The 15874-nt window shown below is 35.8% G+C and overlaps 1 protein-coding gene across 2 annotated transcripts in view; it reads right to left on the bottom strand.

Moving 5' to 3' along the window:
- LOC140156411 (uncharacterized) overlaps positions 1-14304 on the bottom strand; it is a 53762-nt gene extending 39458 nt beyond the window's left edge. For both annotated transcript variants that reach the window (XM_072179362.1, XM_072179361.1), the window contains exons 1-3: positions 14181-14304; positions 1674-1812; positions 609-737 (exon numbers count right to left, since the gene is read on the bottom strand). In XM_072179362.1, the coding sequence (XP_072035463.1) occupies positions 609-737; positions 1674-1812; positions 14181-14183 (271 nt within the window). In that variant the 5' untranslated portion in view covers positions 14184-14304. The remainder of the gene's footprint in view (positions 1-608; positions 738-1673; positions 1813-14180) is intronic.
- Between the last annotated feature and the right edge of the window lie 1570 nt (positions 14305-15874).

Below are 15874 nucleotides of genomic sequence, written 5' to 3' on the forward strand. Positions count from 1 at the left end.
TGTCAAAATCCGAGATTTTGAATAAAATGATGGAACCGGCTTTTTATTATGGAATTATTAGGGAATGTTCAGAAATACTTTGGTGGGGGGGGCTGGAAAATATTTTTTTCAGGTCGAATTTTTTTTAACCCCCCTCTTCGCGAACCCAAAACTTTTTTGACCCTCTCTCTTAATGGACCTAAAACTATTTTGACCCCCCTCATATAGGTTCAAAACTATTTTGACCCCCCCATCATAATGTACCATTAAACTACTAATTAAATTCTACTACAATTCAAATGGCATTAATGATACTAAAATATGTATTCAAGTGCAATGAAATTGTACCCATGTCATTGATATAAAATATGTGGAATTGTGGAAATGTTTTAAAGTAGCATGCTTAAATTGTATCCACTTTAACTGCAGATGTTAGCTTCTTGTATATACCAGAAATACATTTATAAAAGTTACCAGAAATACCAACTTCGCATAGGCGCGACAAAAGCTTATCAATTTGCACTGTATCAAAAGCACGTGCGAAATCAACAAAAATACTGCATATATTAGAGTTGGTGAAATAACACAAAACTGTATCAAAGAAACCCTGAGCTTATTTTTATCCTTACCTTCACAGGTGTCTCCACTGTAGCCCGTACCAGCACAGTCACAGGTAAAGGAACCTATTTCATCCGTACATATGCCTCCATTTAGGCATGGGTTAGAGGCGCACTCGTTGACCAAATCCACTATGATATCTGCAAATTAATTATAATAATTTACACGTTCTTGTTTCACATGTGTCTCCAGTGTAGATAGCACACCGAATTCTGTGAGCTAGCAGTCGTACATGTAGTGAAAATTATATTCCATTTGCAGTTCTCATTTTTCTTTCCAATTTCCAAGAGCATGGGACCTGAGTTGAGTTATAGGCCTATAGTCAAAATCGGATATTTAGCACGGATCTTTAGGCAATGGGTTTCTAGAAACAAGTGAATGAGGAATAACCTATACCACCTGGTTAGTGCCAACCGTGCTAGCTTGGCTAGTGATATTAATTTTGTTTGAGCCTGGTCACACCAGGACCCAAGCGTATGTCTGCCCGGTCCAACTTGTCAAACAAGCAAAAAAAACAACAACAAAAACACACAAGACAAAACACACATCTGTTTCAATTCCACTCAAGTTATCTGGTTGCGACAGACTCTGCTTTATGGATTTTATACCACCCTCCATCCACCCAATTTTAAAAAGAAATCTACCTCACTGACCATTAGGGGCTGTGCAATAATTATGAGCCCCCCGGGGGGTAAAATTTCCAAACGGCTCGCCAAAAATCGCTTGCTCCCCCCATCGGTCCGCCAAAAATTCTTTGCCCATGCCAAATTTATGGGATCCCAATTTGCAAACCTTAAATGGTCTAGATGCATGTTGTGAGCCCAGCGAGCAGGAAAGTTTGCATATTTAAGCGTTTCCGTACTGTTTTCCTTTTTATATAGCGTTTTATTAAAAAGGCGCCCCATGAATGTGTGCCAAAAATCGCTTGCCCCCCACCCCCCTCTCGGCTTGCCAAAAATTGCTTGCCCCCATTTTTCGGCTCGCCAAAAATTTCTTGCCCCCCCCCCCCCATTTTACCCTCCGCCAGGGCTCATAATTATTGCACAGCCCCTTAGTTTCATGACTGCTGTGCCCACCGCTACTTCCACTGCTTGACCCACTGCTGCTTCCACTGCTTGACCTACTGCTGCTTCCACTGCCTTTCTTTCCACTGCTGACGTCGCACAGCAAACCAAACACAACGCAAAGCAATACAGCCTGGCGCAAAACGTCCATCTATAAATTAATGGGAATAATAGGAAAATTCACACAATACAGAAACTGAGAAATGGAAACACAAATGGGTTAAGTGACACCCATTTTTTCCGGGGAGGGGGTTAATTGACCCACAGCTTGACCCGCTGCTGCTTCCACTGCTGACGTCGCACAGCAAACCAAACACAACGCAAAGCAATACAGCTTGGTAAACGTCCATCTATAAATTAATGGGAATTATAAAACGAAAATTCACACAATACAGAAACTGTGAAGCACAAATGGGTTACAGTGGCACCCATTTTTTCCGGGGAGGGGGTAAGGTCAATTGATTTCATGGCCATAGACATCTTAACATTTTACTTAAATTTGACTTTTTGGCTCCCAAATACAAATAGTTGAATTGTCAGTGGTTTTTCGTTGGGACTAACGGTGGAGCTCCCAAGTTTAGGGTGAGGTGTGGGAAACAAATGCACTGCATAATTCTGATATACACTTGCAAACTGATGATTTTACATAATTCTTGTGGAAAATATTACCATTATGCATAACAAAATTAAGTGTTTCGTTGGCGTATACATGCCAACAAAAGTAGGGTTGGTCGGTCGTTTTGTGTATGATGCTGGACCAACATCATATTTCTAAAGGAATCAATGTGGTATAAAGCATATGCCAGAAAATACACACAATTTAGAATGCCTCTAAAAAGTACACAATGTAAAAATGCAAATATACACACATATTAATATATATTAGTACTAGATTTTCAAACAAAATGCTCATACAAAATGCCATAGGGCTATTCCTGTTTAAACAATACAGTCGAAGACCGGTATTGTTGAAAAGTAATAGAAAGGTGTGGGTCTGTGTTTTTTCGGGTTGGTTGGATTACGCCAAACAGATAATTTTTGTACCGAAAGTAGGGGTACGGAGGGCACGTCCCCCCACCCATTCGATCTGAAATTTTAGAAAGTCCCATAGGAAAATTGCCGAAAAACGGCTTGTGCCCCCCATCAGACCCGGTGGAACCCCGCCCACCCCATCATGGTCGGTATACCCCCACCCCCATATGATGACCCACCCCACGCTACGCCGCTGTTGTTGAGGGTTTTGACAACTCAAATATTTGACATCATCCGCCACAGAGAATTGCTTTTGAGATAAAATGTCCGGTTTTTTCTGCATGTTATCATTGAAGACACTTGTCGAATTCATATGAGCTGATATTGAGTGATTTAAAGTGAACATGTCGGTAGATATGGTCGCTACAATCTCATACTCACTATGGACTATATTAGCCGAATTTCGTTCTTACATAAAATGCGTAGTGATTTAGTGTTGCGCCCCCTTATAAGGATTTAAAAGTTTTCAAAATCCACATTTGTCACTTATTAATTAAATTAGAGGAAATTTGTAGTTCAACACCGAAAATTTCATGTCTCTGCGACATTTCGTTCAAGAGAAATGTTGTTTTAAAGATCAGTGCCGAAATACGGAAAATCGCATATTTGCACGTCTTTGAACCAAGTTTAATTTCATCTCTAGATTATCTGTCTTGCCATTTTGTTTTGGAAAGCACTTGTTAATGAGTGTGAAGTATAAACACCCCCCCCCCCTGTTTCAGTAGTAACAATTATGGTCTTTTTGCATAGGCCTACTGAATATGCAGCAAGACGGCTTCATGCAGATTAACAATGCCTATTAACTTTAAAACCCATTTTGGAGCCTTTTTGAAGATTTTTGGATACAATTTCTAGACTTTGCAGGCGCCTGCTCGGCAAATAAAGCATTTTTCCCAATAATAATTCATCAGGGTGACTTTTCTTAATCCTTGTTTATCATCATGATTGAAATAGAGCACATTTCATGACGCGCATTTCTTATTTTACGCGAAGAATGTAAAAAGAACGCGTTCATAACGACGGCCTTTACAAGGGGGCGCAACACTACATAATCGTCCCATAGGATAACGTGTGATTTTGGCCTACTACGAGCGCCATTCCTGGCGTCCCTGCAATACTTGGAAAAATAAATTTGGTATCAAATTAAAGCTCTGTTTCTGTAGATTCCAAAACATTTGTCGGCATATATCGATGACCGTTGACTCTTTTCGCTATTTCGCGGTGCAAAAAATAAGTTGTCTTCATCCGCCACAGAGAATTGCTTTTGAGATAAAATGTACGGTTTTTTCTGCATGTTATCATTGAAAACACTTGTTGAATTCACATGAGCTGATATTGAGTGATTTAAAGTGAACATGTCGGTAGATATGGTCGCTACAATCTCATACTCACTATGGACTATATTAGCCGAATTTCGTTCTTACATAAAATGCGTAGTGATTTAGTGTGTAGAAAAGGATAGAAAAGTGGTTTTTATATCGAAATTCACAAGACAAATGCAATAGATGTGTCTGCCATCACTCGATAGGTGAACTCGGAATAGAAGGAGATCGAGATTTTATTATTGTCACGTTACACCAGGAAAATTGGTCTAAAAATGGTGTTAAAGTACTCCAGGACATATGATCGGTTAAAAACGTGGTTTTTAGATCGATATTCTAACATTTTCGAATGTCTAAAATTTATTTCGAATATCTAAAAAGGGTATCAAATGACTCCAGGGCACGTGATAGGTATAGAAAAGTGGTTTTTAGCCCGAAATTCTGCGAAATATCGAATGTCTAAAATTTGACATTTTTTTGGCCAACAATTTTCGAATGTGTAAAATGGTGTCTAATGTCTGTAAAGTTGGTGTCCAGCACATGCGATCGGTTAAAAAAGAGGTTTTTAGATTGATATATATATATTATTACGAAATAACGAATTACTAATTTCTAATCTCGAATGTCTAAAAATATAATTGTATGGTCATAAATTTTCGAAGGTTAAAAAATGGTGCTATATATGACTCCAGGACACGTGCTCTGTGTAGGAAAGTGGTTTTTAGTTCGAAGTCTTGTGATATAAGGAGTGTCTAAAATTGTGTAGAAAAGTGGGTTTTATATCGTATTTCGCCCAAACAACGAAAATTCAAAATTTCAAAATATTTGGCTAATATTTTTGAAAGTCCAAAAATGGTGTCAAAAATACTCTAGAACACTTGATTGATACATAAAAGTGGTTTTAGGTCGAAATAACGAAAATGGTGTTTAAATACCCTAGATCGCTATATAAAAATGGTGGAAATTCGCCAAAATAACGAAGTTCAAAAATTTTGAAATTTTTGGCTAAAATTTTTGAATGTCCAAAAATGGTGTCAAAATATTCTAGAACACTTGATCGATACATAAAAGTGGTTGTTAGGTCGGAATATCCTAAAATCTTGTTTAAATCAGAGCGGCGCCTGACTCAGCGCCCCCTTTTTTTTTTTTTGTTGAAAATTCCTGGATCCGACCCTGTAAATTCTCTAGAACACTAGAAATTTTTGGTTAAAATTTTTGGTTTGTTAGGTCGAAATTTGCCAAAATTTGAATATCCTAAAATCTTGTTTAAATCAGAGCGGCGCCTGACTCGGCGCCCCTCCCCCCTTTAAAAAAAAAAAATTCCTGGATCCGACCCTGTAAATTCTCTAGAACACTAGAAATCTTTGGTTAAAATTTGTGAATATCCAATTTTTGGCTAAAATTTTTGAATGTCCAAAAATGGCATCAAAATATTCTAGAACACTTGATCGATACATAAAAGTGGTTTTTGGTCGAAATTCGCCCAAATAACGAAGTTCACAAATTTTGAAATTTTTGGCGAAACTTTTTAAATACCTGTATCCAAAAACGGTGTTTAAATACTGTAAAACACTTGATCGATACATAAAAATGGGTTTTAGGTCGAAATTCGCTCAAGTTCAAAATTTTTGGCCAAAATATTTTGACCAACATTTTTGAATGTCGAAATATGGTGTCAAAAAACACTTGATCGATACATTAAAGTGGTTTTATTTCGAAATTCGCCCAAATAATGAAGTTCGAAAATTGTGAAATTTTTGGCTAAAATTACATAAAAGTGGTTTTTAGGTCGAAATCCGCCCAAATAAAGAAGATTCAAAATTGTGAATTTTTTAGCTTGAACTTTTGAAAGTCCAAATATGGTAAATATTTTAGAACACTTGATCGGTAAATAGAAGTGGTTTTAGGTCGAAATTCGCCCAAACAAAAGTATCCAAAAACATATGGTGTCAAAGAACACTTCATCGATACATTAAAGTGGATTTATTACGAAATTCGCCCAAATAATGAAGTTCGAAAATTGTGAAATTTGTGGCTAACATTTTTGAATGTCAAATAATGGTGTCAAAACACTTGATCGAGACATAAAAGTGGTTGTTAGGTCAAAATCCGCCCAAATATCGAAGATGAAAATTTTTGAAATGTTTGGCTAAAATTTTTGAAAGTCCAAAAATGATGTCAAAATACTCTAGGACACTTGATCTATACATAAAATGTTTTTAGGTCGAAATTCGCCCAAATAACGAAGTTCAAAAATTTTGAAATTTTTGGTGGAACATTTTTAATATCCAAAAATATTTTAAATACTCTAGAACACTTGATCGATACAAAAAAGTAGTTTAGGTTAAATTTTTGAAAGTCCAAAAATGGTGTCAAAATACTCTAAAACACTTGATCAATATTAGGTCGAAATTCGCCCAAATGACGAAAATTTTGAAATTTTTGGCTAAAATTTTTGAATGTCCAAAAATGGTGCTTAAATACTCCAGAATAAAAGTGGTTTGAGGTCAAAATTCGCTCAAATAACAATGTTCTTACGCATATTTATACAGTATATTTATTTCAAGGCCCATTAAGCCTGATCCAGAGGAATTTTAAACAAATATCATTGTGTATAAGTTGCTTAAGGGGGTACTACACCCTGTGGTAAATTTGTGACGATTTTTGCATTTTTCTCAAAAAATAAAAACACACTGGTAACAAAAGTTATGTATATTATAGGGGCAAGGAATCCAATTACTTCACTGAAATTTCAGTGACTCGAGACAAGCGGTTCGGTATATATGATAGGAAATGAGGTACATCCTTGCGGTACCTCATTTCTTATCATAAATAACGAACCGCTTGTCTTGGATCACAGAAATTTCAGTGTAGTAATTGGATTCCTTGCCCCTATAATATACGTAACTTTTGTTACCACTGTATTATTAGTTTTTGAGAAAAATGCAAAAATAGACACAAATTTATTGAGGGGTGTAGTACCCCCTTAAAAGGGCATTTCGTAATCCACAGCCTCATCCCCCCACTTTTCCCAAAAAAAGTTGAGATTTTTATATCACTGGAAACCTTTGGTTACATAATGTTTATGTACAAAATATTTCTTGCAGATTAATTCGTTTAGCAAAGATATCGTGAAATTTGAATTTCGTTCTGGTGCACCAGAACGAAATTACAACGCATTGTCTATGGAGCAGTGTAATATACATAATCATGCATAACTCGCGAACGCAAAATCGGAATCAACTGAAATTTTGGGAATAGGTTTTTTCGTGGATATCTAATGAAAAATGACATAAATAGAGGATGCTAGGATCACGCAATACTCCTTTCAGTCATTAAAATTGTTATTAAGAATTTTTGAAATTAAAGTTTGGCAAGAAACGAGGAAAACGGCAATATTGACAAAGTTAAAGCCTCATTCAAATACATGTATACTGTAAAAAATGAATGTAATTTTACATAGACAGTAAAGGAAAATAACAGGGAAAACAACACAGGAAATTCTGACACAGTAATTTTCTCATATTCCTTGTTAAATTATGGACTTGATTAAAGTTACGTATTTGCCATTATTCAACGGCTATTTTCGCTGCAAAAGCTAATAACCCTAGAACTACAAAGGGACCCCCTACCCAAGAACTTTTTATCCATCATAAAATAAAAAATTCCTTTAAAAAAGGAATGGGGCGCCCAATGTGAGTTTGGTCGTGATGTGGTGAATTTCATGGTGTTTAGATTTGGTGTTATTATCTCTTGCAAACCCGGTGACACCTCATTATAGATTTATGACCTGTCGATAGGTTGTAAGAGGGGATAGCCTCATCATAAAAAAAACGCACGCGTTTACGCCCAAACGACTTTATTTATAAGCTAGTCGTAGATCCAACCTTTCTGCTCATTTTAGTGATAAAGTTTGTACCACAGCATCTTACCCGGGGTAGGACCGGCCGTCAAAGATGACCGGGGGTGAGGTCCACCATTGGTGTCTACAGTAAAATCAATTATTTTCATTTCGCTCTTGTAAAATTATTCAAAGAGCTACTGACTTTTTACTTGTTAGTTAGGTGAAAATAGTCATTTCATTTTATATTCATTAAAAACCCAAATTTTAAGCCGAAAATCAATTTAGCCTATAGCCAGAATTTCTCAAATTTGCATGGACGCCTTGAATTTATGACGTCATAGCGTGGGGAATGTTTGTGTACTTATTTTGGTATCAGTGGATAGAGGAGACCCATAGCTATATATTGTTATCAAATATAACGATATGATGTTTATTATTGAAAATTAGGGGTGTGTGCGCAACCACCCCACCCTTCATAGTCCGTGTTACAAAATATGGCTCAGTAGTTCTAGGGTTAAATAACCTATTATACTAATCGCCAAATATCGTAATAACAAAGAATTATATAGGTATTTGAAACGCAATTTTACAGATTTGAGCTACATGTAAAAGCATATTGACAAAGAAATTTGAAGTAAAACGGTATATTTATCTGAATTATCTCGCTGCGTTTTGACTGGAATAATAATGTGATAAAATATCCTGCACCAAACAATGGTAAAAATATTTTCGTATTGAATTGGCCATATGGATGCAGATGATAGCGATTTTTAAATTGGCATGAATTTTTATGTTCTCTTTACTTTCTGTTTATATTTTGTACTTATACGTATACCAGTATTTAAAACAATATTTCAATATTCACTTCAAATTACCGTGATTGATTCAACTTAGAAATACTACACCCCTGTGATAATTGTGACTATTTTTGCATTTTCTCAAAAATAATAACACACTGGTAACAAAAGTTATGTATATTATTGGGGCAAGGAAAGCAATTACTACACTGAAATTTCAGTGACTCAAGACAAGCGGTTCAGTATATATGATAGGAAATGAGGTACATCCTAGCGGTACCTCATTTCTTATCATAAATAACGAACCGCTTGTCTTGGGTCACTGAAATTTCAGTGTAGTAATTGTATTCCTTGCCCCTATAATATACATAACTTTTGTTACCATTGTGTTATTAGTTTTTGAGAAAAATGTAAAAATAGACACAAATTTAACGAGGGGTGTAGTACCCCCTTAAAATATTGAAAGTAATAATAATTAAATTTTGTTATATACAAGATAGTAACCAACGAAAAAGTAAAAAACAATTCAATAAAATGGATAGGGTGGGCGTCAGCATGTATACGTTGGCTGAGGAGAAATTTACTAAAACCACGTAGGCCTCCATATGGTAGCTGAAAATCGCAACAAAAATATTGAAATACTATAATAATATATAGCAGGTAAGATAAACTACTACATTAAAAAAAAAATTTATTTATTTATTTATTTATTTTTATTTTCATTTATTTCTTGCTTTATTTATTTAGGTTTATTTATTTATTTATTTATTTGTTTTGTTTTTTTTCGTTTTTTTTTATATTTATTTATTTAAAGCGAAGTCATGTGTCATATTTCATAGGTACATACTATATCGAATGCAGAAGTTGCATGTCGAATGCCTATAGGGCAGTTATTATGCCCTAAACCCTAGAATGGATGAAACTGAACGGTAATAGAACAGTATTACCATGTAGAGATGAATAATACGATGTACCATAATATTACTGTCTTTTAAGAGCAAATTTTTTTCTACGTTGACAAACTCTTGGACACGTCATCTCTTGGATATTGCTCCAAGTCTGGGCGATAGAAGCTATTGGGCCCCAATGCAAAAATCGATATTTAAAAAAAAAAATCAGCATCCCTTTGTTGCCATGGTAACAGGCTTACCTTGTTTTTCTTGATCTTAGGTTAAAAACATCATTTCTCTGATTTCACTCGTGAAAAAGTACAAACTTTGCACATAAAAACTGCACATAAAAAGGGTAGATTTTTTGCCCAAATGGACTTCACAGTTGAGTAACCCTAGCAATTGTCTTACAATTCCCCAATTTTAATGAGTCAGTGTTGCCAGATTGATACCCTGTTGCCACGTTGAAATTTCACATTTTCAGAAGTTGAAAAATAAGAATTTTCATGGTCAACTTAAAGTTAAAGTTAGATTAGGTAAGTTCTTACACCCGCCCTCGAGGTGAGTTATTTTTGTTCATTCTTGGTAAATATAACAATGACATTATGCCCTTTTAGATGATAGAAGAAAAAGTAAGCATAAGTAAGTATGGCCGCCAAAAGTGTATGAAAAGCACATGTATAGAGTTAAAATTGTCACTTATGATGTATATGAGTATTGTTATTTGCTGACAGTAAAGTATAAACAAGTCAAGGTATTAATAAGAAGGTAGCAAGGTCACAGTTGAGGGCGCTTTCAAAATAGCCACCAAGATCCTATGAAGTATATTTTGGGGTCACCTCAGGAACCTAAAAAAGTTGGTTTGGTTCGGTGGGGATGCAAAGGAGGTGGTCCTAGCTCCCCTAGTATATTTCTCTTGTTTTGGATCAAACGTTTTGAACAATTATTGAGTTTTGGTGTCCTCGCTTAAAAAAACCTGACACTAACATGTAATTATGTATGGCTCATCATGAACCGGTCAACGAGATAGTTATCATTCATTAATAATATTACTTTCAAGCCCGGTCTCGGTCTCGGTCTTGGTCTAGGACCTGCCTGTCTCGGTCTTGGTCTTGGTCTCGGACACTGTTATACACTTACCACATCATGTTATCTCATGTAAATAACACAACACTGCGCACAAAGTTAAAGGTAGTGTCAGTGTTGTAGTCGAGATCGGCCTATCCGAGACCAAGGTCGAGACCAGGCAGTACCGAGACAAGCAGGTCCGAGACCAAGACCGAGACCGAGACCGGGCTTGAAAGTAATTAATGAATGAATGATAACTATCTCGGTGACCGGTACATGATGAGCCATACAACGAAATTTTAGTGCTAGGTTATACCAAAATTCAATTATTTCTCAAAACAAGAGTAATATATTAGGGGAGCTAGGACCACATCCTTTGTAACAAAACCGAACCAAACCAACTTTTTAGGTTCCTGAGGTGACCCCAAAACATACTTCATAGGATTTTGGTGGCTACTTTGAAAGCGCCCTCAACTGTGACCTTGGTACCTTCTTATTAATACCTCGACTTGTTTATACTTTACTGTCAAGAAATAGCAATACTCATCAAAATCTGGTCAATTATACATTATAAGTGACCATTTTAACCGCATACATGTGCTTTTCATACACTTTTGGAGGCTATTTTGAAAAGCGTCCTCAGCTGTGACCTTCTGGTACCTCCCTAATAATACTGCGACTTAATTATACTTATTGCCAACAATACTAATTCAAAACCTGGTAATGTATACCTTATAAGTGATCATTTTAAGGGTTCATACCACTAAATCCGCCTGTGAAGCGGTTTCCGGTAAAAGTTTATCACGACTATAGTCCCAACTTTGCATAAAAATTGAAGAAAATTGGTAGAATATTAACAATTTTAGTGTTAAAAATCGTGTTTTACTAGATTTTGTGAATGTGATCTGTGCAAATTTGAAAAGAAAATGCAAAAATTTGAGTGATATTTACGATTATGGGCGCATGAACACACGAGGTCAAAACGCGGTTAGCAGTCGGATGTAAACACGGGAAAATCTGGCCTTTTTATATAACGCTAATTTTCTCAAAAGTAGACGGAAAATGTTGTGTCATTTTCAGATATGTTATGCAGAATTTTGTTCTGATTAAGTTGATATCAAATGTATATTTGAAAGTGAGAGGTAACTCGACTTAAGGCCTAAAACGCAACCCCTATTTTGCACGTAAAGTCTATGGAAAGCTATTTTGTGTTATGTACCCTTAAGCGTATGCATGATTTTCGTTGGATTCTGGCGGCCATTTTGAAAAGCGCAATTTAACTTCTCTTGGCAACTTCCAGTTAGTTTCTTGACATAATTATACATTACTGCCATCAATACTAATCCAAATTGTGGTCAATTTTATCTAGTACCTAACTATTTTAACCTATAATTGCTTAACATTGGGTTTGGGTGGCCATTTTGAAAAAAGCGCCCTAACATTCAAATCTTATCTCATAAATTCTTGTTTCCCATGCAAAACTGGTCCAGAAAAATCATATAAGAACTTCTCTTTTTCTTAGTGGGGCTTCCCTAATTTTTAAACGGTGTAATGCAACACCATTAGCGAAGTAGTGCAAGATGGGGTTTTTTTATGACCAAGAGTATACACCTTAAAGTCATCCATTTTGTTTTGATACACATGGTTGGGTTTTAAAAGTATCTCAGATGTAATTTAGGCAACAAAACTCTACAATTAGACTCCAACATTACTACGATTGGATCAGGGAGATGTATTTAGCATGTTTGTTTCTACTGAATCAGATCGCATTATTTACACGTCACGTGATGCCCAAAGTCTGTATTATGCCCAAAGTTTTTCTTCTATCATCTAAAAGGGTATAATGTCATTGGCCATTTTGGTACTATTAGTGTGTAAAATTTTAGTTTGTAAAATCGATAAATTTGTGTCGGACCATGAAGCCTTTCGTGGACAAGTTTCCTTATTATTGTAGACTATATAAATTGCGTTAAACATACATTGGCAAATGTCGAAAGTAGCAAAAAAAAGGGCACTTGTTAATTCATTACGCAGGGGGGTGCGGGTGTCTGAGGGGGATGTGCCCCCTGAGAAGTTGGGAAAATTTTGCAAAATGAAGACTTTATTGATGCGATTTGGTTGACCATTTTGACACTATTAGTGTGTAAAATTTTATTTTGAAAAAGCCGAAAATTTATGAAATGACGATCCATGAAGTCTTTCGTGGACAAGTTTTCCCTATTATTGTAGGTCTATATTGTGTTAAACATACATTGGCAAATGCCGAAAGTAGAAACGAAATGGGTACTTGTTAATTCAATACACGGGGGGGGGGGGGGGTTAGGGCCGGGGGGCAAAACGAAAACCTAATTGAAGCGATTTGGTGGACCATTTTGCCACTATTAGTTTGAAAAAGCCGAAAATTTATGAAATGACGATACATGAAGACTTTCGTGGACAAGTTTTTCCTATTATTGTATTCCTATATATATTGTCTTACACAGGCATATGTCGCCTAGGCCTACATTGGTAAATGTCGAAAGTAGAAACAAAAATGGCCACTTGTTTTATCCACTACGAGGGGGGGTTTGTGTCTGTGGAGGATATTGCTCCCTGTTGGTAAATTGTGCCAAATGAAGGTCCAATTGAAGCTATTTTGGTGCATAATTTTTCTACTATTTAAATCCCGGGTTTAAACCATTGCTTTAAATAGAATTGTTTTTATATAATGCGTGAGATTATACTATATAGAATGATGACATTGCTAAATTGATGCAGAACATTGACGGGATTAACTAGAGGAGAGGTTACTTGCACTTCACTCTAGTTAATTATTGCAAAAAAATTAAACCAGTGATCATATTATTTAAACCAGAAGCAAATGGAATGATATACTCTATGCGAAATGCTATTTAAAAAGGGAGAGGTTACTAGTACTATTTGTTAGCGCACCATTAAACACATAGTTGTCCCGAAAGTATGCGTTTGTATTTTCGGGACAATTTAGTATGTGTAGACTGTCTGTTAGTGCAATATAAATAGCCAAGAAATTACTTTTACCAATAACAAGCCGTTTTCCAAAAGACAATTGACACCTATGGCTGTTTTATTGGATTTGTGTTGTCACGTTGGCACTGTATGTATTATGTACAGGTTTATTCAAAGTACGTAGCATCAAGACAGTACAACCAACGGTTCAACCATCTATCCACAACTACATTATTCGTTGTGAAATTTAGACTGTGTATATACACTTATTGTTAAGGATAAAATGTGGGAATATGGGGGACCCTTCTGTAGTTTCAGAGTTGCTGTGAAACCATTAGAGCCCCCTTTATATCTTTAAATGTTTTAAACTATTCCTCAATTATTAATAATGTTAGTAGGCATATACTTATTTCTTAGGCATTTTTTGATTTTTTTAAATTAAATTATAGGCCTAGTTTATAGCAAGCTATGGGGCTGACATAATTCATCTTCAAAATGTGGTTACGATTCATCTATGATCATGATACGTCTGGCAAAGAATTAATTTAAACTCAAATGGCAATTTAGAACACATAAACAAAATAACATATTGCACTTACCATGCTTAAGTTCTCACTCACGTCAACGTCGAAAGAAATGTGAAAAGTTGCGATTTGCCGTTATGCTGGCGAATACTTCAGTCGAGCTGTTTGTTGTTTGTAGGACCGCAGATAAATTGTGACACGTCGAGAGAATAACTCCAGCTATAAGCTTATGCAGTGTCTAGGTCCCTTACGGTCTCAGAGGCGATACTCATCGATGCGCTAAATGTGATCAATCGCTAAGTGGGCTATTCCATTTAAAATCCACACTACCCATGTGGAAGATGTCGCCCACAGAGGGAGTATAAGTTTTGAATAGAATAGACAATTGGGAAGCTTTCAGTTGAAATACAAACTCCCGTTGTGGAAGATATAGATAAAATCATAATACAGAGTGAGTGTGGGTTTCAAAATGATCAACCCTGGCCATTTACATTTAAATAATATACACCCCCTGTGAAAGATATTTCCAAAATCTTCCACATGGATAGTGTGGATTTCAAATGGAATAGCCCAATTTGCATAATTACATACCCTGCAAAAATCTTAGATAAAAAAATCCCGGGACCGACGATGCCCAGGAACTTCAGCCAATCAGATTGCTGACACGTATTTACGACCTAGGCGTTGTATGAATATTAAAAAGGCCTAGCTAAATTTAGTTTCATACAAGTATGAATACTATTTTTTATGATTTTATCAGTCTCTGAAAAAAATACACAAGTCTAAACTTGTCAGATATCGTACAATATTTCGCTTTATGATCGGTACCCAAATTCGCTTAATTGTGTTTTTATACGTCCCTCACCCCTCCTCATCCGTTCTTGATTTTCCTTTGTTGTTTGTTTATACAAGCACAACTTCGTTTTCCACTTTTTACTTTATTGCTTTTTATGTTTCTCTTATTTTTATTTTGCTGAACTTATTGCACCAAAGAAACACATTGAAAGGTTAAATTATTGTACAATCAGTTTTAGAGCTTATTGACTCTTAGTGGCAACAAATAAAGGAAGATGGTCATTAGCGAATACGCCGAATAACACGTTTTTGGTGAAAGCAGTTCTGCACGCAGTGAATTGAATAACAATCTTTTGCATTTAGGCCTTGCTTGGTATTTTATCGTAGGGAGGCTACGTAGGGAGGCTATCCTCCTACGATACTTCAATTTGTATGTGGCCACGAGCTTGCTTCATTTTCAGTGAAATAGTGTGAGTGCTTGGGTACATGGTATTAGGTTTCGATAAATTGTGGTGTAGTAATTAATGGATATTGAATTGTTTTTTCTATTGCGATTTGTGTAGTGGAGCGTGACAGGGTAGAAAAATGTGTTTTGGGAAGAGTTGATGATTTAATGAATGTGGTGTTAATGAATGTTTTGACTGGTTTTTGTGGAGTTTCAAGGGTTAATATTAATTGGAATTTGCAGTGGGAATTGTTAAAGTTTGTTTAGTTGAACTTGGCCAAATTGTTTGTTTTCAGTTGATGGAGATTAATGGAGAGTGTATTAACATATGGATTGATGAGGTTGTGAATGCACAATGATCCCTTGGGAGTAGTAATAAAAATTCCTTTAAAAGGAATAGGGTGGGCAAATGAAAAATTGTCAAGAGAAATGAAAGAATGAGTAAGTCAAGTTCACAATTAAAAACAGGAAAATATGACACAACATCGATTTCCAATAGGGGAATAACACAAAACGTATAAACAAAGTT

Source organism: Amphiura filiformis, chromosome 7, assembly GCF_039555335.1.
Source record: "Amphiura filiformis chromosome 7, Afil_fr2py, whole genome shotgun sequence".
Taxonomy (NCBI): Eukaryota; Metazoa; Echinodermata; class Ophiuroidea; order Amphilepidida; family Amphiuridae; genus Amphiura; species Amphiura filiformis.